Source organism: Chionomys nivalis, chromosome 1 (assembly GCF_950005125.1).
Source record: "Chionomys nivalis chromosome 1, mChiNiv1.1, whole genome shotgun sequence".
Taxonomy (NCBI): domain Eukaryota; kingdom Metazoa; phylum Chordata; class Mammalia; order Rodentia; family Cricetidae; genus Chionomys; species Chionomys nivalis.
In genome coordinates this window covers 121,585,390-121,608,293 of record NC_080086.1, presented here as the reverse complement: position 1 = coordinate 121,608,293, position 22,904 = coordinate 121,585,390, and the positions used below count along the sequence as shown (strand labels likewise).

Below are 22,904 nucleotides of genomic sequence, written 5' to 3'. Positions count from 1 at the left end.
CCCTGTGGCATATGAAGTTCTATATGGAAGAATGATAACAGTAACAGTACCAGTCTATGAACTACCAAACAACCCTTACAAAGTTACCAAGATATGTGCCAAGGACTGGACCACAGTGTCCTAAAAGCATCAAGACTTCTGACATTTCATCAATTTTTATATACCAAGTGCCTTTTAATGTGTTAATTATAATTCCTATCCAAAGGAATACTTTGTTTTTACAAATTGATGACGTTGTGAGACTTAAAGCTGTTTCCCAAAACGCAAATATAAAGATTTGTGTGTTTTCTGCCCTCCCTCACCTGTAGATGCAACAGTTGGAGAGGCAAGTTATCGATGCTGAACGCCAAGCAGAAAAGGCTTTTCAACAGGTAGAGTATCATTTAATCTTCACCTGTCTCTGTGCATATAAAGATTGTTTAGTATCATGTAATCTTCACCTGTCTCTGTGCATACAAAGATTATTTAGCTCAAAGTAGTAGGACAGCTGGCAACCTTCCTGAATATCTCATCATTTTGACTGTTCGTGAGCTCAATCCATAGAGTGGAAAAATTGAACTCTATTTTGTTCCTTTATATATTTTCCAAGAGGGAAAAAAGGACTTTAAAATACTTTACTTTTAAAGTCAAATATAACTTTCAATAGAAATCCCATCTCTAATTAAATTTTATATATAAGTATGTTCATATAAGCTTTATGTATAATAATAAAGAGTTGAAAATTGATATGAATTCCATATTGTAGAAGAGTAAGTAAACTTAAAGTCAGGAACTGTTAAACAAATTTCAAGTAATCTCATTGAAAATTAATAGAGAAAATGTTTAGAATTACATTAGGAAAATTATGTACAAAGCTATATATTTCATATATTAATATTTTTATTAAGAAAAACCAAATCCATGAGTTTAAAAGTAGTCTGAGAGGAAACTAAAGTTTGCTTGAATTGCTGCATTAAGAATGATTATTTTGTTGGGCGGTGGTGGCACACACCTTTAATCCCAGCACTTGGGAGGTAGAGGCAGGCGGTTCTCTGTGAGTTCAAGGCCAGCTTGGTCTACAGAGTGATTTCCAGGACAGCCAGGGCGACACAGAGAAACCCTGTCTTGAAAAGTACAAAAAAAAAAAAAAAAAAAAAAAAAAAAAAAAAAAAAAAAAAAAAAAAAAACGGAAGGAAGAAAAGAAAGAAAAGGTTTTTTCTTTATTCTTATTTTTTTTCTATATGACTTTGGTTCTTTAGATGTTGATTTGTCGCTTAGCCCCTTCTAGGCTTTAAGAGCAGTAAGGGGATGGTTTGGATGGGCGCACCCACCTTAAAGTTCTTCAGTCCATAGCTTCTCCTTTTATGAGAGCTCTCCATTGCACTTGCTCAGACTAACATTTCTAATAACTTCGACACATAATTCTCTTTTTAAAATTGATTTTTATTGAGCTCTACATTTTTCTCTGTTCCCTTCCCTGCCTCTTCCCTTCCCCCTTCAACCCTCCCCCAAGGTTCCCATGCTCCCAATTTACTCAAGAGATCTTGTCTTTTTCTACTTCCCATGTAGATTAGATCTATGTATGTCTCTCTTACTCTCCTCATTGTTGTCTAGGTTCTATGGGATTGTGAATTGTAGGCTGGTTTCCTTTGCTTTATGTTTAAAAACCACCTATGAGTGAGTACATGTGATAATTGTCTTTCTGTGTGTGGGTTTCCTCACTCAAAATAATGTTTTCTAGCTCCATCCATTTTCCTGCAAAATTCAAGATGTCGTTATTTTTTTCTGCTGTGTAGTACTCCATTATGTAAATGTACCACATTTTCCTTATTCATTCTTTGGTTGAGGGGCATTTAGGTTGTTTACAGGTTTTGGTTATGACAAACAATGCTGCTATGAACATAATTGAGCTCATGTCCTTGTAGCACGATTGAGCATCCTTTGGATATATACTCAAAAATGGTATTACTCCGTCTTGAGGAAGGTTGTTTCCTAATTTTCTGAGAAATCGCCACACTGACATCCAAAGGGGCTGTACATATCTAAACAGAGAACTCTCAACAGAGGAATCTAAAATGGCTGAAAGACACTTCTGGAAATGTTCAACATCCTTAGTCATCAGAGAAATGCAAATCAAAACAACTCTGAGATTCCGTCTTAGATCTGTAAGAATGGCCAAGATCAAAAACACTGATGACAACTTATGCTGGAGAGGATGTGGGGAATAGGGAACACTCCTGCATTGCTGGTGGGAATGCAAGATGATACAAAATTCTTTCTAAGAAGTGCATAGTGCAACAGTTGTCCTGTCCGTAGACCTGCCATCTTCCGTCCTTGGCTACCTTTGCTTGCTGGCATCAGTGGTGCCAGTCAGCGTGTCCTCCTTTAGACTAGAGGCTAGACTTGGTTTTACATAGCAGATTGTGAGAGTGGCTTCACAGATTTCTAAGCAATGCCAGTCCAACCTCATCCTTGATTTCTTGTTTATATTTGAAAAGAAATCTTAAAATTTTATTACATGAAACCAACCGTGCATGAGAGTAGGGAAACCGTACAATGGGCTCTCGAGACTTAGTCAAATTGCCACCACCGTATCATTGGTCAGCCTTTCCTCCACTCAGGATAACTGGATTATTCTGATATCAAACAGCAGATATCATACAGTTGTACCCATGCGTAAAGTTGAGTAAAATCAAAGCAACTAATCTAAAAGACTTAAAAATCCCAACCATGAAAAACAATCCCAACCATGGGGCTGGAAAGATGGCTCAGTGGTTAAGAGCACTGGTTGTTCTTCCAAAGGACCTGGGTTCAATTCCCAGCCGCTCACAACTGTCTGTAACCCCAGCACCCTCATGGCAGCTCACAACTGTCTGTAACCCCAGTTCCAGGGGATCTGTCATTCTCACATAGACATACATGCAGGCAGAACACCAATGCAAATAAAATAAATCATTAAAAAAATTCTAACCACAGTAACATTGCCATGCCAAAAATACTAGCAAAAGTTCCTTAGTTTGTCAGAGAGCTAGATACCATTCAAAATTCTCTCAGACATCTCAGAATTGCTTCTGGTTTTGTTTTTCTTTAATATTTCTTTTATTTTATGTGTGTGTGAGTGGAGGGGGAGAGAGCACATGTGAATGCTAGTTCCCACTGAGACCCGTGTGTTGATTCCTATCAGAGCTTGAGTTCCAGGCAGTTGTGGGTGCTGAAAATTGCACAAGAGTCTTCTGGGAAAACAGTATAATCTATGAACTGTGGAACCCTTTCTCTAGATCATATTACTGTTTTTTGATTGCATTGAAGTTCATATAATATAAAAGTAGTTATTTTTAAACAGACAAATTACAGTATTATATAATCAACATCTCTGTTTAACTCCAAATTATCCCCATCATTTCCCAAGGAAACATGTTGCCACTGAGTGTTTAGTGTGGCTTTCCTCTCCTCAAGTCCTGCAGTCACAGACCGCTTTCTGTCTCTGTGAATTTACCCACTCTGGATAAAACCACAAGGTCCCGATATGTGATCCAGGCTGGCCTTAAATTATAATCCTCCTGCCTCAGCCTCCCACAGGTGTGTGCCACCACACCTAGATTGGATATTTCTTATAATTATTCACTTAATATGTGATCTTTGTGTCTGGCTTTATTTAGTAGGATAATTTTGATCCCCCATGTTACATATATAATATACATAATATATATATAACCACTTTTTTGTTTATTCATCTATTGATGGACATTTCAGTTGTCTCTGCCTTTTGGTTAGTGTGATACATGTGCATGCACATGTATTTGTTTGAGTATCTCTTTTTAGTTAATATATATAATAGCATATATGTACTATATATACATTATATATACGATTTTCCTCATTTTAAACTACTGACTTATTCAAATTGGAATCAGAACTAGACTGACACATTTTATTTGTGTCATAGACTTCAGTCTGTGTAGTCTTTTTCTTTCGTTTTGGCATTTGTTGAAGCCATTGAGTTAGTTTTTCCCCTCAAATTTTGTGCATTCTGCATTTGCTCAGCTCCCCATGGTGCTGTTCGCAGGCTCTTCTGCGTCGTCATCGGCTGTCGAATACAGTTAAAGCTCACGTTTATTTCCCCACTTTCATCTTTCCTTTTTCTCTTTTCCAGTACTGCCTCTTGGGTGGTATCGCACACTCCTATCAGGAGACGTTCAATCTCTAGCTCTCTTTTTCTGTGATGATTTGCATATGGACATATGTTCTTATTTTTCTTGGTTATACATTGGAATTCTAGATTGCCAGTTGACAATTCTCTTTCTTCTTTCTTTTCTTCTTTTTTTCTTCCTTCCTTTCTCTTTTTTCCTCTTTTTCTTTTCTTCCTTCTTTCTTTTTTCCTCTCTCTGTCTTCCTTCTTTCCTTCTTTCCTTCTTTCTTTCCTTCCTTCCTTCCTTCCTTCCTTCCTTCCTTTCTTTCTTTCTTTCTTTCTTTCTTTCTTTCTTCTTCCTTTCTTTTTCCAAGACAAGGTCTCTCTATGTATGTAGCCCTGGCTGTCCTGGATCACCCTCTGTTTATCAGGCTAGCCTCAAACTCACAGAGATCTGCCTGCCTCTGCCTCCCGAGTGCTGAGGTTCAAGATGTGAAGTGAATGCGTGAGATTGCATCTCTACTGGTGGTGGATGAGAATTCTCAATGCCAGCCATGCATTTCTATTCGTTTTGATTTTTAGCTATTCTTGCCCTCCTGGTTTGAGAAGAATGCTAATCTAAATTCTCTTCATTGGTTTAGTAAATAGATATACATAAAACATAATTCCACAAGTCAGATTGATCTTGACCAGAACCTAATCTCTTGATGTCTTATAACGATCCTTGCATAGAAAAATAAATGAGGATATCTTCTGCGAATGTCGCATTGAGTCCGCAGGGCTCGAGGAGGTGAATATGGGATGTAGCACAGGAAGGTCAGTGTGACACCGTGGTGCATGCTCCGGTGGGTTCTACCTCGGTTCTTCTCAAGGGTTCTCAGAGAACAGTCACCCAGTTCCCGTTCACAGGAGGAGCGCTCAGTGTTTGGTGGTCCGCAGTTTCCTTCTCCTCCCCTCCTCCTTCACAGCGATGGTGGGAAGAGATGGGGGATGTGAGACCTAAGGTTGGCCAGGAGAAGTCTGTACCATCAAAAGGACATAAAAATGGAGTTCATGTTTCTCTCCCTTGGGGACAGACCTAAGGGTTTAACTGTGTTATGATCCAACAGCTACCATTTTTAAATTTTTGACTGGAGGACTCTTTTGACTTGAGTATCAGGTTTGCTGGTTTGCCACTTATAGCATACGGCTAATATTGACAGCTGGCCGTCTCTGTAGGACAGAGTTTGTAGCGGGGTAGTTAGAGAACACAAACTGCCAGGTTCATTGACCTTCATTCTCCTGTTGCCTGGCTGCAGCTTCCTCTCTGTAAACTGTGGCACTCTCGTTCCCATGGCATTTTGTAGAATTAAGTAGGTTGCTAGGAGTAAAATACTCGGAATATTTCCTCACATAGGAGTAAGAGGAGCTAGCTGTTGTGAAGATTGAAGCTGATTTAAATGCCTGGCATGTGGACGGTGGTAGTGGTGGTGGCGGAAGTTCTGTGAGCAGTAGTGCGGGTTTGTGCTGCTTCCATATTGGTAGGATAATTTTTTTTTAAAAAGGCATTGTGAGTTGTGAGTGCCCCACCCCCCTCCAACTACCCTCAGGCTCACTGAATTGTTGGAAGTCATGCAAGGATGTGTTCACTCCTCCCATCAACGATGCATTGGGCAAGACTTACAAAACATTGTCAGCTCCAAGACCCGCAAAGCTTGGTGTGCAGGAGTTTTTTTTGTTTTTTTGTTTTTTTTTGGAGCCTGTTCTGGAACTAGCTCTTGTAGACCAGGCTGGCCTCGAACTCACAGAGATCCGCCTGCCTCTGCCTCCCAAGTGCTGGGTGTGCAGGAATTTTAGTGGGGATCAGTTCTGTAGGTCTATGACTGCCAGAGTCAAACTGGTACAGTGTGACCCAAGACGTTGAGGGAACAGCAATAGTTAGTTACCTTTAGGGTGATCTGAGTGAGAATTACTTGCCTATAGGCTCATGTCTTTGAACCCTTGGTTTCCAGTTGGTGGTGCTGTGTTTGGAGGCTTAGGAGGTGTGGCTTTGCCAGAGGAAGTATGTCACTGGCAGTGGGCATCACCTTACTCCCAGTTTGCTTTCTCTGCCTCGTACTTGCTGCTCCATGCTGCCCTGGCCCATGCCTGCCCGCTGCCGTGCCTCTGTCATATGGTGACGGACTCTCATCCCTCTGGAATCATAAGCCCAAATAAACCCTTCTTTGTATAAGTTGCCTAGGATATGGAGTTTCATAACAATGATAGAAGAAACTAAGACATATACCGAGCAAACTGTCAGCATCAGTGATCTGATGTCCCCCACGATGTTAGAGAGTCAAGGCAGTCATGTTTATAAGGATGGTCCAAAGGCTCAGCGGTTGTTACCCCCTGCCTCAAACCAATCAGAGGCCATCCCTGTCTTGGGGAATCTGAGCAGCTCAAGTCTGCTTGAGTTAGTTCTTTCCTGCAGAACAGCTTAGGAATTTCAAGATCAAAGAGAGAAAATGATTCAAGGATATGCTGAGTGGGAGCAAATAGGAATTTACCCAGAAGGAAAGAACTCCCGAAAATATAAAGTATTCCACACTGGAGGACCTGTGTGTAGATATTTGCGAGAGTTTATTTAAAGCACTTTGAATTTGTTTTTTCTCTCTCTCTTTTTCTCCCTCCCTTCCTCCATCTCCCTCCCTCCTTCTCTCCCTCCCTCCTTCTCTCCCTCCCTCCCTCCCTCTCTCTCTCTCTCTCTCTCTCTCTCTCTCTCTCTGTGTATGTGTGTGTGTGTATGTGTTAAACTATTTACTTTTATTTTATATGCATTGGTGTTTTGCCTGCATGTGTGTCTCCGTGAGGGTGTCAGGTCCCCTGAAACTGCAGTTACAGACAGTTGTAAGCTGCCATGTGGGTTGCTGGGAACTGACCCCGGGTCCTCTGGAAGAGCATTCAGTGCTCTTAATGGCTGAGCCACCTCTCTAGCCCCCGGGTCGGTGTTTGTTATTGGCCAGTGTCTGAGTAGCTAAAATTCTTGTCTGGTTAAGGTTAAATGAATGGAAAAAGAACTGGGCTGTTTTCCGTGTGCTTGTGGCAGGACATTCTAAAAAGGCTGCCTGTTTCTTCTGTAAGCGCTTACTTAGCTTTTCCGTAGACATCTTATTCATGGTGATTACCAAGGAAGGCTGGGAGGCCTGTGGAACTTGGTCATAACACAACCAGCTGGCGGGCAAGATGCCTGGGATTATTTTGTGATTCTTTCCCTGAGACTTTGCACATTGGCCAATATTTTTCTTGCCTCAGAAAGTTGTTTATCCAAAAGTAATAGTCACTTTTAAAAGATTCAGACAACAGTGATACATCCAAGGATCTTTGTGGCATTTATGCATAACACAAGAACGTGTTCTTTGACATAAAGACGTGGTCCTAGCTGTCCAGAGCTATAGACCTTTCCTAAGTAAGGAAAGGGCAGTTTCACATGGCAACCAAATGTAACTGCTCTGACCTAATAAAAGGAGACTGAAGTGTTTATCTAGCTATTCTTTAGCAATTAAAACTCAGGAGTCAGCTATGGGGTAAAAACCTGAATGATTAGAGAAATGGTGGAGAAGTGACCAGTGGCCTCTTCTGTCTCTCTAAGCTCCACCCTGCTACTGCTGTGTCTCTCTGTGTCCTGAGTCCTTCAAAACCTCTCTACTAATTTTAGTCAGCTAGTAGCTAGCTCCACTCTCTGATTCAAAATAAACTTTATTGTCAGTCTCAGGAGTGTCAGAGCGCAATCAAAATATCCCATAATAGTAGACTATAGCTGAATGTCGGCCTCTGTTGTCACGTGCTCTTGGGGAGTCAGACCTTGCACTGCTTTGACAAATAGCATGAGAGAAAGTGTTTACAGGAGAAAGATCATTTCTTGGCTCACTGTTTCAGTCTGTGGTCGGCTGGCTCCCATGGTGAGGTACAGCATCATAGCAGAGAGTGCTGGTGACAGAGTAGAGATGCTTACCTTATAGCGACAGCAAGAAAGGGGGTGGGCCGGGCAGAGGAGAGACAGACAGATGCACACCGAAAATATAAGAGTGCCACCAGGGTTGGAGAGCTTCAATTTCATGCTCTCCAGTGATCCTTCCTTCAGCCACAGCCCACCTTTCATCAACAATGCCATCAGGTTTTGATACCATCTGTGAATTAATCCATTACTGAAGTCAGGGCTCTCAGGATTCAGCCACATCTCAAGGGCTGGGTCCAAAGGTCTGAGACCCAGCCTTCATCATATGAGCCCGTTGGGAGATACTTCATATCTAAACTGTAAGGTTACTTACTTATATTTTGCTCACATGTTTTTCTCTCTCTCTGGTACATGTATATGGTGTGTGTGTGTGTGCGTGTGCACACACATGCTCATGTGCATATAGAAACCAAAGGTCAGTGTCAGGTGTCTTCCTCAATTACTCTCTTCCTTTAAGTTCTTTAAAAATGTGTTCTTTGGTAATTTCATAGATGAATACATGTAGTAAGATCATATCCACCCATGCCAACTTCCCACCTCCAGCTTTTCCTAGACCACCCTCAACAATTCCAGCTCCATCATGCCATCTTTCCTCCCACCTTATTTTTCTTCTTCCCCTCTGAGTCCAATTAGTTCCATTATGCACATGGGTGTAGGACAGCATCCTCTGGAATGGGAGCATCCATCCATGGGCCACAGGACTGAAGCATGCTGACTCTCCCTCTCCTAGTGGCCATCAACTGCCAGTAAACCACTCAGCTAAAGGTGGGGACCTAGTGTCGCTCTCTTCATTCTCCATGTTAGAGCGTTGACTGGCTTGATCTTGTGGCAGCAACCATGGCTGCTATGGTAGGAGTTAATGAGTGAGGGCCCGGTTGTGTCCTGAGACATTTCCCAAACTATCTTCTCGGACCTCTGCTCCTACACTCAATCCCCTGGACTCCGAGTCTTGGTAGAAGGAAGGGGTGTCTGTAGAGATCCCACTTAGCGCCGCACGCTCTGCACACTCTTAGTTACTTCTCTGCACTCTGACTTCTCATGAGTCTATTAACCTCAGACCCCTGCATAAAGAGGCTTCTTTGTTGAGGTCCACCTCCTGTTGTGAAAAAGATTCCGTTATTGAACCCAGAGCTCATGGATTTGCCTAGACTGCTGGGCACTGAGCCCCGGGAATCTACCTTTCTTCTCCTTCCCAGCACTGGGCGCGGCCACGCCCAGCTTTTACGTGGGTGCTGGGGATCCGAACTCAAGTCTTCATGCTTGCACAGCAGGCACTGACTGAGCCTCTCCGAGCCCACCGTCTTTCCTGAGGTTACCTTCTATTACTTTATTCCCAGGGAGGGACTGGCATACTGGTGTTGGGCTGTATTTCCTAATTCCCCAGCTGCAGACTGTCCTGTTTATAACTGGGAAACTGTTTGGAGTATTTACTCTCTATTTTTCTCCTGCTGGACTATTTTCCATGGAAAATCTCTTAGGTAATCCTTTGTATTTGGTGTGAATTTTTATAGCTTATCCAAAAAAGACCACTTTATGTTAAAAAAAATCTAAACCTAAAGCCACTTAAATTATTATTTGAAGAGCAGAATATGTTTTCTTCCTCTGTTGAAACTGTTTTTGTTTTCAAAGCTTCCTGCTGTGTGTATGTTAATTAGAATAGTTTTGGCATCTGAATCCAAGTTACATTTACACAGTGAACCCACATGAAACCTGGTATTCATGGATAAAGATAAAACCAAACACCTCCAGACTTCCTTCTAAAACACTCTTCAGTCAAACATGTCTGAATGTCAGCTTCCTGTAAGGACTCATTATGATCACTCTGATGTTATTGAAGTGATGGAAAGATTTGCTTTTGTTTGAACTGTCCCCTTCAATTTCTCAGATGCATTCGTTTTTCTTTTTTATGCCTGTGTGATCACCAAGCTTCTGATAAGATTACATCCTTCCCTATTAATACTGTAGTGATATTTATTTATAGAACATTGTATAGCGTTCTCAACACTTTACTTTCTGTCACAAACACTTTCCTTACTTAGACCTTCTCATAGAGTCTCGGGTGAGGCTTCCAGTGTGTTAGCTCTCTACAGTGCAGGGATTGGGTCTGTGATCTGCAGAGAGAAGAGCGTCAGTCAGAAGGTGGTAACTGAGTCAACCTCACTGAGTTAGGTAGATTCACAGTCTATGTGATGAGCAGACTTAGCACATATGTCATTTGGAGATTCCATATGTGTCTACATGCTTTGCAGAAGATCCAAGCAGGGTCTGTGTGGTTTAGACATTAAAAACTGAGCTGGGCAGTGGTGGTGTACTCCTTTAATCCCAGCACTTGGAAAGCCGGGACAGGCAGATTTCTGTGAGTTCATGGCCAGACTGGTCTACAGAGCTAGTTCCAGAACAGCTAGGGCTGTTACAAAGAGAAACCCTGTCTTGAGAAAACCAAAAAACCAAAACCAAACCAAAACAAAACAAACAAAAATAGATGAAGCGTGGCTCATCCGCCAACCTCACGCCCATTCCTCACTAACTGTACACTCTATTGTTGAGTTGCGTGTGTCTATGATTACACTTATTGTCTCTTTCCACTGAAGTGTAACTTGGATGCAGGAAGAGATTTTGATGGTCTGTTTTATTCACTGATGTGTTCCTGCTGGAACTGGAGAGCATTCATTAGGCAAATGACACTAATATGTCCTTCCACTGCCTTCTGCTCATGGTTTCTGTTTGTTTTTAATCATTTTGTTATTTGGGCTTTAAATTTCTTTTCTACTGTTTTTTTTAAATTATTGACCTGCCCATCTAATTTGCGTCTTATCTCACCATCTTATCTTACCACTCACTATCTTCCCTTATATTCCTTTCTTGTCTAAATATGGGGGATGGGGCTAGAGCCTTCTGCTTCTATATGAACACTTGGCATACATTGCTCTGGAAAGTATGTGCCTTCCTCCCTATGTAAATGCGGCAGTCTGGTGACTTCTGGTACCAACCCTGAAGGTAGCACCGCTTGTCAAACAGTCTTCAGATTTTAAAGTCCTAATAATACATTCTACCTTGCTGCTTAATATTTTCAGTTTGTGATACTCTTTAAGAACCTAATGTTAAAGTAAAATTCTAAGCTTAAAATTATGATATTTCAGTATGGCATAACGTTATTATTTTACCCTCTGAATTTAGGTACAAGTTATGGAGGAGAAACTAAAAGCAGCTAATATTCAAACAAGTGAGTCAGAGACTCGGCTATATAAGAAGTGTCAAGATCTGGAGTCTGTAATGCAGGAGAAGGATGACATCATTCAGAACTTGGCGCTGCGGCTTGAAGAGCAGGTTAGGAGAACTGAATCATCAGTCGTATTTATGTGTGCTCCTTACTGTGCAATTAAAGACCCAGCTGATGTCTGTTTATCTGGGGGGGAACTCTTTCTGCTAGGATTGTGTCACATGTGTTGGTAAAAAGTACAAGTAAAGGCTCAGTAATACCACTTTTGGGTATATACCAAAGGATGCTCAATCGTACCACAAAGGACAAGTGCTCAACTTTGTTCATAGCAGCTTTGTTTGTCATAGTCAGAACCTGGAAACAAACCTAAATGCCCCTTGACCAAAGAATGGATAAGGAAAATGTGGTACATTTAAACTACACAGCAGAAAAAAAAATCAAACTCTTGAGATTTGTAGGCAAATAAATGGATCTAGAAAACATCATATTGAGTGAGGTAACCCAGACCCAGAGAGACAATTATGATATGTACTCACTCATAACTGGTTTTTAAACATAAAGCAAAGAAAACCAGCCTACAAATCACAATCCCAGAGAACCTAGATAACAATGAGGACCCTAAGAGAGACATACATGGATCTAACCTACATGGGAAGTAGAAAAAGGCAAGATGTCCTGAGTAAATTGGGAGCATGGGGACCATGGGAGAGGGTTGAAGGGGAGTGGAGAGGAAGGAAGGGCAGCAGAGAAAAATGTATAGCTCAATAAAATCAATTTTAAAAAAAGGTACAAGTAAAAATACCATTCCCTTCGTGTCTTGGGTGACTCAAGGCAAGATCTAGTACTTTTTATTATGTGTATACACGTGTGTGTGTGTGTGTGTGTGTGTGTGTGTGTTGCTATGTGTAGAGGTGGAGGACAACTTGCAGGAGTTGGTTCTCTCCTTCCACCATGTGGTGATAGAACTCATGTCATCAGACATGGTGGCAGGGCCTTTACTCATGGGCCATCTCTCTGGTCCCAGATCTATAGTAGTTTTTTAGATGTGTCAATGCTATTAACATTCAGACTTTAGAATTTAAGTGTGATCTTTTTCATTTGGAAGTATTTTGTTTATAAAAGACATTTATGTCCCTAAAATATTTGCAGCCAAACTGGATATAGTGGGGCATGCCTGTAATCCCCGAATCGTGGAGACTGATGCCGGAGGATCATTAGTGTGAGGACAGTCTGGACGACATAAGGAGTCTATCTATGAAAATGTTTACAGACCATTGTACATATTTATGTTGTCACTAATCCTCTGTCTGCTCAGCAATGTACCATTCTCAGGCGGCTTATATGAGCTGTAGAGTGCTTTAAGTCTCATGACAAAAATTCGCTAGGAGTTAGGTGCAATGGCTCATCCCTTTCATCCTAGGATTTGAGAGGCTGATGCAGGAGGATTGCCATGAGTTTGAGGCCAATCTGGAGTAATACCTTATCTCAAAAATCAACGCAAATGTATGTTAGTATTAAATGACTTCTTAAGTGGCCATTTAATATCATTTAATGTGACTGTTATGTTTGTCAGATGCTTTAAAATTTTCATTGCTCTATGGGGTCAGTGTTTTAGGCTGCTGGTTTTTTAGTTTCTAGCAGGCCCAGCCCCCACCGATTGTGATTTAGATGCTGCTCACATTCTCAGCCGTTTTGTGACCAGAGCCGGGTTTTAAGGCTGTCGAATGTGAACTAGAATTTCTCTGTGTTTGTTTTCTGGATGTTTTAAAACTAGTGTCCGAGAGAGAAAATAGCCCTGCTCCTAAGCAGTTTTGCATTCTTCCCCTGCCTTAGTTGATCCAATTCTACTGGTCCAGAAATAGTTCCTTTTGTTAATATAATTAGGGGATTCACTTTGCTGTGTGAGTGAGTACGAGAGAGAGAGAAAGAGAGAGAGAAAGAGAGAGAGAAGTGCTGCAGGAATTAGCAGTGCTTTTGGTACTAGGTAGATACTTTCCTATTGTTTCAACAAAACTCCTCACCAATCAGCTTGAGAAAGGAACAGTTTATTTCATCACCCAGTTTGAGGGTACAGCCCATCACCTTCTCCTTTTGTTCAGTCCAAGTCCCCAGTCCAAGGGACTGTGCCTTCTGAATTTAAGGTGGGCTTTCCCATTGATTAACTTCGTCTAAAAAAACCCCTCAGTCATGCCCAGAGGTTTGTGCCCATGGAGCTCCTGGATCGCATGAATGACAGTCTGGTGTGTCGTCACATCTGCATGGGCCTTTGGCTCCTTCGTCTCTCTGCTGAACAGTTTTCTTTCCTTTCTTCCCTCCTCTATGTCTTTCTGCGCTAACAAGATCTACCGTTTCAGGCTGGCCCTAGACCTCATGATCCTCCTGCCTTAGCCTCCAAGGACTAGGATTACAGGCATGGACAGCTTTGCCTGACAATTTTGGGCTTTTAAAAATCTGTTTGGTGATTTGGAGGTAAATGTGTTAACCTGGAAACGGTTCTAAGTGGATTTGCTTTCCGTATCTGATGATGTGATGTCTACAAGCCAGGGAGCTTATGTCTTAACTAAATAAGTTGTTGATGTTATTTCAGAAACAAGTAAGAATGCAAGAAGCTAAAATAATAGAAGAAAAAGCAGCAAAGATCAAAGAATGGGTAACTGTTAAGTTAAATGAGGTATTTATTGCTGTACTTTTCCTTTATTATTTACTTATTTTGATTAAAGTCTTCAGAATATACAACTATGAGGAGACATGAAATTCTGATCATTTGGTTATGGGCCTATATTTGGAAAACTTGGCATAGACTGCTTTCATTTTAATACCTATTATACTTTAATATCATATTTTTAAAATTGAAATATTGGTAGACTCATGATGATGACTGTAAACAGTCATATTATAACGAGTTAATTTTAAATGGTTATGAGTATTACATGTACATGTTATAAAGTTTATAGGTTTGGTATCTGAGCAGCACAGATTAAATGCTGAAATAGTTTTAAAATCATTTTACAGTTTGAAATGCATAGAGTTGAAACCTTTCGCTCTGGACAAATCAATATTGATGACATGATTGTTATGATTGATAATCAATGCTGAAAGTTCACAAGTTTGCAAATAGAGTAATTATTTATTGCCATTTTCTAAATTTTATAATTTTAGTGTATTTTAAAAATACACTAGACTAAAGAATATCATTTTGCTCTTTTAGCTGGAAGTGGAGAATCAGAATCTTCGTTTCATCAACCAAAACCAAACTGAAGAGATAAGAGCAATACAGTCAAAATTGCAAGGTACATAGAGTTTTCACTATGATAGCTTAGCTGCATTTATTTGACTGGATGGGAATTTAATATTATTTTGCTCATGTTTTAAAGATCTAATTATGAATATCATGTAGGATGGTATTGTCAGTAAATGAAAAAGAATTTCTCCAACTAACCAGAAGTCCTGTACCTAAGGGATGTTGGACTGAGGAGTAAAAGGCAGAAAAAGATGAATAATGATATGTCAATTTATCAAAGTGGCTGTTATATAGGAAAACATGACTGCATAGTAATTTTGCCTCTCTCCCCTAAATGACAATCCATTTAAGGTCCAAAGAATCCATTTTGCTGAAACTACATGTTAATGCTAACCTTGGAGTTCAGGGATCACAGGCAACCCATGCCAGCCTCCAATAGCATTTGGTCCTTCCAAGGGTATAGCTGCACGTCCCTGTTATCTTGTCAGAACAGAGCTGGTAAGATGAAGCCGAATGGTAGGGGTATTTGTGTTAGAGGTTTGTACTTCAGAATTCCAAAACTTACTCTCTGGTCTTAGCAAAGAATAGATCCTTTTAGTGGGATAAACCAATCAGAAATGTGGTATAGCTAGCTATACCTGCTTTGAGGGCCTCATGCATTCTTAACATGCCCTTGAAGTTGGTGTTCATGAAGGCAGCTGCGGGTTGTTCTGTGGGTTCTCAGATGCCTCCTCTGGTTGTTACAAATGCCACAAAACTCTGTTCACTCACGCATTATCAGTTGGGATTACAAGTGTCAGCCACTGCACCTGGCAAGACAGTTTGTTTAGAGCATATTAATTCTTGCTTTCATTTCCTCCCTCTGAATGATAAAAAATATGCACCGCCATAACTAATCTGAAAGTCTATATTGAGAATTAAGTCTTCCTATTTTCGTGACACTCATCTTCTCTGAAATAGATGGGATGTGTCAATTCTAGTTCCAGAAGACTGTTAATTTTCCTGGTCTCCCTGGCTTACAATTCATTGGTGGTCTCTTGGGTTTTGTATACTCAGAGGTTCTGATCCTTGGAAAGTAAGCTTCGACTAAAACATAGATACCACACACACAAACATACACTGTATGTTAGATTTAATGTGTTTGCACATTATGTATATATTATATATGTACATATCACACAGGTAGGTGTGTAGGTGTGTGTGTATGTGTGTGTACATGTGGTTGTTTGTCAGTTTCCATGGAAGACTGATTCTACGGCCCCTATGGAAACCAACTCTAAGGTTGGCCTAGGTCCTTAAATAAAACAGCCCAGGATTTACATATGTGTTATACACATTCTCCTGTAACTTTATATTGTCTCCAGAATACTAAAATGCCTAATAAAAGGCAAGTATTGTATAATATTTATTAATTGTATTTTTAGAGACTCATAGTAAAATATCTGTCAATATTCAGTATAGTTTTTTTCAAACTATTTTTGATTCACAGTTGGTTAAATCCACAGATGCAGAATCCATGGAATTGAGGACCAGCTGTACATAATCATTACTACACTATTCGAATCAGTCTGTGATAGATGAGCAACATACAAAATTTTAAAGATACCACTGAAGGAATATGCTATAAATACTTCTCTTTATTATTAGTTGCTATTTAGCATAACACATGTCGCGTTCTGTTGCTTTAATTTCCTCCGGTATTTTTCTTCCTGGGACTTCCATGCCTTTGATCTTACAAGCAACAATGTAAAGAGTCCTAAAGATGGATTAAAGTAGTGGTTCTCAATTTGTGGGTCATGACCCCTCTGGGGTTGCACATCAGATATTTATAGTATGATTCGTAACAGTAGCAAAGTTATAGTTATGAAGTAGCAATGAAAATAATTTATGGCTGGGGGTCACCACAACACGAGGAACTGTATTAAAGGGTCACAGCGTCAGGAAGGTTGAGAACCACAAGATTAAAACCATGATTAGCAATCTGAGGACTGAACTCAGGTCACCAGGCTTGGAAGCAAGCTTTTACCCACTGCCTCCCCTACCCCAACACACACACACACAAACACAAACACACAAAACCCCACAGATTTTGGGCTCTTGTGTGAGGGTTTCCATTCACTATACTTAAGTAAAAGCTGAAATTCAGTCTTTTTCTTTTCTGGTGTTGAGTGATTTGTTCAAGTCCTTCTATGCTTTTGTTCTGTGTCTAACAAACAACTATGAAAGGTTCAGCTTCTGTTCCGGGGGATCCGACACCCTCACACAGATAAAACACCGGTGTGCATAAAATACAAATAAATACATTATTAAAAAAAAAGCTCATCTCCATTTTGCTTAATGACCTTGCAGAACTCCAAGGCAAGAAGGTGTCCTGCGTGGCCACACCGAAGCTCTCAGAAGGGCAGCGCCTGAGCGGTTTGACGTTTGGGTGCTTCTTGTCCCGAGCCAAGAGTCCTCCTCATGTAGTACGATCTGAAGAAATAAGCAAGATGGCATCCAAAGACCCCGAGTTCACCGAAGGAAAATGCATAGAAGGTACTTACGGATTATAGCAATCTACCTCGGCATTTTTTACGGATTATAGCAATCTACCTCGGCATTTTTTAAAAAGCGAAAACGTCATTCACAATGATTAATCAGAATTAAACTTGATTCTCCCCAGCGCCTCAGTACTTGAAGGGAATATTTCATAAGAGCCGTACACACTGAACTTTCTGTCTCGTTATCTTGTGTCTTTTGTAGGATTTTGCAAGGGGCACAGGGGAGCGATTGATTTCCTCTCCTCTTTAATGCTTTTGCCTGCAGCAGGTGGAAAAGATAGTTCAAATATAAAAGGTTATAATTCTAACTACAAGGCACACATTTTAACCCAGTTTCAGATGAGAACTCTGCATTTGTATTGATAGCTTCTTGAAAAGATTTTTTAGCCGGGCGGTGGTGGCGCTCGCCTTTAATCCCAGCACTCGGGAGGCAGAGGCAGGCGGATCTCTGGGAGTTCGAGGCCAGCCTGGTCTAGAAGAGCTAGTTCCAGGACAGGAACCAAAAACTACCGAGAAACCCTGTCTCGAAAAATCAAAAAAAAAAAAAAAAAAAAAGAAAAAGAAAAAAGAAAAGAAAAGGTTTTTTAAATTACCTAATATTTTATAACATGAAATTAATGCTGGCTTAACAGACACATAAAGAAATGAACACCTTTCGGGGGGGTGTGCTTTGATAACTGCTTTCTTTGTTACTTCAGAGAAGAAAATATTGCCTAGGTAATCCGACCCAGGTCCTGCGTGAGGATTTCCACTCTTCGTTTTCCCAGCTTCCCTCCACATTTTGCCTGGTGGTGCAGCCTGACCGGAACACCTCAAGGGCAATCTTTTTTGTTGACTTTTCCCAAAAGTTGTAAGGAAGGTTGAGTTTGCAGTTTAGCTACGCTGGTTTCCGGGTTCCTTCCAGCACGCGAGGAAACTGCTAGAGGTGGGAGTTGCTGCCCGGCGTGGTTTCAGCATTCTCAAAACTACGTCATGTTTTTCTGGGCAGAAGGTAGTGTTGTTACCTATTTCTTGCTGTTACCCGAATCTTTTTTTTGTTTGTTTGTTTTTCGAGACAGGGTTTCTCTGTGGTTTTGGAGCCTGTCCTGGAACTAGCTCTTGTAGACCAGGCTGGCCTTGTTTACTTTGCCGAGAAGCCGTTTCCTCTCCGTCCCACTGTTGCAGCAGGCAGCTGAGTCTCACCGACTTTGCCTGTGCCAAGCTCTAGTTCGTTTGAAAATGTGAGGGGCAAGCGCAGCATAACCTGAGGGCGTGTGTGTGCCGCCTCTGTCAGTTGTGAAGTTCATATTTATGTTGTCCACATTCCTTTTCTGTTGAGTCCGAGGTGCTAAGTCATAATTTAGGAAGCTGTTGGTGCATTCCGTTTCCCACAGTGCCAAGAGATGGAACCCGTATCTAAAGACACTTAAGGGTTTCTCTTACCATTAAAATACATGTATGTTGTAGCTGTACTTAAACCAAGAGCAGAGGAAAGTTTTTCTGTGAATGTATACATTTTATGTATTGAATTGTGGACACTAAGTTTGTCTCTTTTTTGTTTTTTGAGACAGGGTTTCTCTGTGTATCACTGACTGTCATGGAACTCACTCTGTAGACCTGGCTGGTCTCAAATTCACAAGATCCACCTGTCTTTGCCGCCTGAGTGCTGGGATTAAAGACATGTGCCACCCCTAGCTGGCACAAAGTTTGTTTCTTAAATTATGACTTTGTTTTCATGTTTAGACTTACATTATGATGATTTTGAAGGTTTGCGGAAGAAGGGTTGTCATTTTCTTCGCTTCTAAGATGGAATTTATGGTGTTTGGTTTTTGTTTGTTTGACGGCTTCTTTCTCTGATGCTCAATCTCAGCCCAGTTCACACTCTGTTCTTTCTGTCTTTAGATTGTTGACAGTTTCGTTCCCCAACATATTTGTTTGTAAAAATCAATTTATTTTGATACAATTAAATTAAAGTATAAGGATTCCATGCTTTTATAAATCCCACATTTTCCAAACTTGTTTTAAAAGGCATAAAACTAACCAAGAGTAGTTTAAGTTGATAAATTCACATGAAATTGTCCGTCTCTAGAATGTAGTCATGTCAGGCAGGGTAATGCATACATGCAGCGTAGTTGCGTGAAGGCTTCATGATTAAAGGCAACCTGCCACTGTGATATATCTCCCTCTAGAGATGGAAATTGCAGAGAAGCCTACTGATAACCACATGCAAGAAAACAGAAGCCAGAGAAAGTTGCACGAGACCCCTTGCAGCTCAGAACAGAACCGGAAAACAAGAGCAAGCTTCACAACAGATGGTGGTACATCCCAGAATTCCGGGGCTCCAGGGACTGATTGGAGTTCAGACGAGGAAGACGGAAGCAAGGACAGATCCAAGTCCAGGTGCACATCCACCCTTTCCAGCCACACGTCAGAGGAGGGTGTCCACTGCGGCAGGATGGGCAGCGAAGCATACCTCACCGCATCTGATGACAGCAGTTCTATATTCGAAGAAGAGACTTTCGGCATCACCATGCCAGAGCACAAGAAACTGTATTCTTGGCAGCAGAAGGCACCATGGAAAGCTCAGAATAGCCTTGCAAAGGGGAATGCTCAGGCAGGTATAAAGGAGCAAGACAGTTCCTCGGATGAACTGAATAAGAAGTTTCAGTCCCAGAGACTGGATTATTCCTCCTCATCAAGCGAGGCCAACACCCCAAGCCCTATTTTGACCCCAGCTTTAACCCCAAAACATCCTAACTCACTACCTGGGAAAGGAATGCAGTTAGTGCCTTCAGCCTACCTGCCACCCCCAAAGCTAAGGATCCCCAATGTTTTCAGTATAAGTGTGGCACTCACCAAAAGGCACCTGAGCCAGCCACAGTTATGTTCTGAGCGGATGTTTGGCACGAACAGGAATGCCATAAGCATGATCCGGCCACTGAGACCTCAGGAGACGGATCTTGATGTCGTTGATGGTGACAGCATGGAAGTTGTGGAGAGCACGGACGTGGGCCGCGAAGACGGCTTGTTTTCCTGTGACTCCCCGGATTCTCCGTATGCGGACGACCAGGAAACCAGCGAGCCCATGAAGAAGGCGTCTTGCAACAAGCCTCCCACACCTCCTCTGCACCGCTTTCCCTCCTGGGTAATTATGTTCCTGTGTGCCACACACACGGGGTTCTTCTCAGCCCTCACCCTCGGGTTTCACACCCCCACCCCGTGTCTTTTCAAATATGGCATTGTTCTGACAAGCTCCAGTTTTCAGAATATGGTTTCTTCTTCTCCTCCCCAACCGTGTTCTGAAAACAAATTGAGAAACGAGACAGATGGGAATTCAAAACTATAACTTACGTTTCAGATAGGGGAATCAGAGGGCAAATGAGCTTTTCAATATTAGACTTTGGAATTCAGTTTGTTCACACAGACCCAAGCTAGAGCTAGTTCACTCCGACTTCCTCCGGGGGAAGCAAGGTCAGGGCCGCTCTAAGTTGTACAATATGAAGATGCTTGTTTCCTATGGAGGCTGCTTCTCAGGGGAGAGAGAAATGGTGCCGGGCTGTGCATGCCAAGGAAGAGAAAGTGAACAGTTTTAAGAGCAGTAGTGTTCAGTGGCTGGAGACCGCTTACAGGTAGAGACAGGATGGGGTGGGGAGAAGGGCTCCCTCTAACTGATAGTTTGGAGTGGACCCTGCAGCAGCTCACGGGTCGCCGTTCTGAGGTTTGTTACTTGTTAAGAAGAGAGGTTCTGCTTTACTCTTCATGCACCTAGCAATCCACTACAGCTATAGCACCCTCCCACCATCTAGCGGAGACTGAATTTTCTATGGAAACGTTGACTGTGGCTACAAAACCAACCTGTCAGTGATGTGATATTTCTTAGGAACGTCTACTTTCCGTGATTTAAAAAAATTATCTTTAAACTTTAGCATTTATTTATTAATAGGAGGGTGAGCATGCCATCGTGCACATGTGGAGGTCGGGGACAACACACAGGAGTTGGATCTCTTGACCTTCCAGACTCAGTTTGTCACATTTGCCCACAAGCACCTTTTGCCCCTGGGCCATCTCGCCAGCCCCAATATTTTATATTGAAAATTAAGTGAATTGACCTGTTTTGTAGACTTGAATTTTCCTCCCCATATTGACACAATTTAACCTCTGGCTTCAAAAGAAGCATCTGGATTACCACATATTTTGGATTTGGGAGTCGTGTTCTTTTTTTTTATGGTTATTTTATTTAGTAACCCCTGTAACTGTAAGCAGATTACGACCTCCATGGTCTCCCTAATAGAGATTCAGACTTTGAGAGATGCGTCTGCTTTTTATTTACTTTCAAGAGAACATTTTTTTTTCATTCACTGTCCACATGAAACTGCCTCTTATTTATTGCTCAATTCTGTGTGACCCAAAAAAGTAGACACAAATGGCGTGCGAATCTCTGGAATTCTAGTTATGTTGCCCTTAGGCAGTAGTAAGTTGAAATTTGGCTTCTTTTGTTACGTTGAGATTTTCAAAGACCATGTTAAGCTTTCAAGTTCATTTTATTTGGCAATTTCACCATTTCACTCTTGAAACTATTTGGTCCTGGAAAAGTAGTATTGCTTTTCAAACGTTCTAGGGAACTGACCGTGGGTGAAGGGTCATAGGCATCGTCGGGTTTCCAGGAGATGTCCTAGCTGCCTCAGTCAGTAAGACGCTACTTTAAAACAAACCTATCCTGGTTGGAGTATCGTGCAGGATGTCATAGTCACTCAGGTGGGACAACCTGTGATCCAGCAATACCTCTGATGGCCCGCTCTTTGTAAATCTGTTCCTGGCTTGGCTTGTCCTCTTATCTACAGTGACTCTCTTTCGGCTTTCCTTCCTGCTTCCTGCTGTCTCATGCTCAAGGTGGACTCCATCTGCCTTGAAGCTCCTGCTTAGACTGCCTTAGCATTGCAGACTTTCTGACTGACCTCTGCAGTTAGTCTCCGAGTGCCAATCCCACATGTTCAAAGAAAGCGCTCCTTATCTACTCTTTCTGACACTCATCAATCTAACATGCCCCCATCATCAGTGATCTTGTGCCTGTTACTGTGGACCCTGGCAAGCCTGGAGGAAGAGCATGGCGCCAGTTTACTGCTGTGTTCTGGATCAGGCAACTGTGTTCAAAAACGTGTGGTGATCTATGGGACTGGGAGCCATTGGGGTCCTTTTTCTCATTGGGCAGTGATGCTAATCTTACAGTACCCATTTCAGAAATCGTTTTTTGGAGAAGAGGAAACATAATAAGCTACTTTTGGAACAAGATAATAAATGCCAGTGTCATTCTCAAGTCCATTTCTTATTTGGTCCAAAGTCTATTTTCCTTTACTGAAATGCACACTGAAGTAAGAAAGCAGTGACATTCAGTGCTCTGCTATGGTTCTGAATGCAACTTCTTTTCCTTTTCTTTCTCTAACCGTGGTAGGATATTAAAAAGATATGTATGTAATCAATGACTATAAACAGTTTTTGGCTTGATGTTACAGCTATTCAATGTTTCTTCCCCGTTATAAAGTTCTGTAACCACATATAGAATGTTAGAATATTAGAAGTGGTGTTTGTCTATGGTCAGTGATTATAAATAAGCTTTCTCATGATTGTTTTTATATCTTCTAAAGAGGTCAAGATACCAACCCAATGTTCGGGGACAAAAATAAATAGTGTAATAACTAACAAATGGGGGAAATCTCTGCAGGTCACTCACAATGCTGAGTTTTATTGGCACTGCTGTGTTTTGTGCTAACACTATACTTCTTCAGATAATAATCTGAAAAACAGTTGAAAAGTATTATGTTCTATGTAATCATTTCTTGGCT

At 41.4% G+C, this 22,904-nt stretch overlaps 1 protein-coding gene across 2 annotated transcripts in view; it reads left to right on the top strand.

The window, feature by feature from the left end:
• Nucleotides 1–22,904, top strand: part of Plekhh2 (pleckstrin homology, MyTH4 and FERM domain containing H2) — a 115,027-nt gene that overhangs the window by 37,282 nt on the left and 54,841 nt on the right. Inside the window, exons 3-8 of one of the 2 annotated variants that reach the window (XM_057782387.1) lie at nt 309–371; nt 11,262–11,411; nt 13,892–13,975; nt 14,513–14,594; nt 16,895–17,080; nt 19,254–20,209. In XM_057782387.1, the coding sequence (XP_057638370.1) occupies nt 309–371; nt 11,262–11,411; nt 13,892–13,975; nt 14,513–14,594; nt 16,895–17,080; nt 19,254–20,209 (1,521 nt within the window). The remainder of the gene's footprint in view (nt 1–308; nt 372–11,261; nt 11,412–13,891; nt 13,976–14,512; nt 14,595–16,894; nt 17,081–19,253; nt 20,210–22,904) is intronic. The other variant, XM_057782394.1, reaches the window with a different exon arrangement.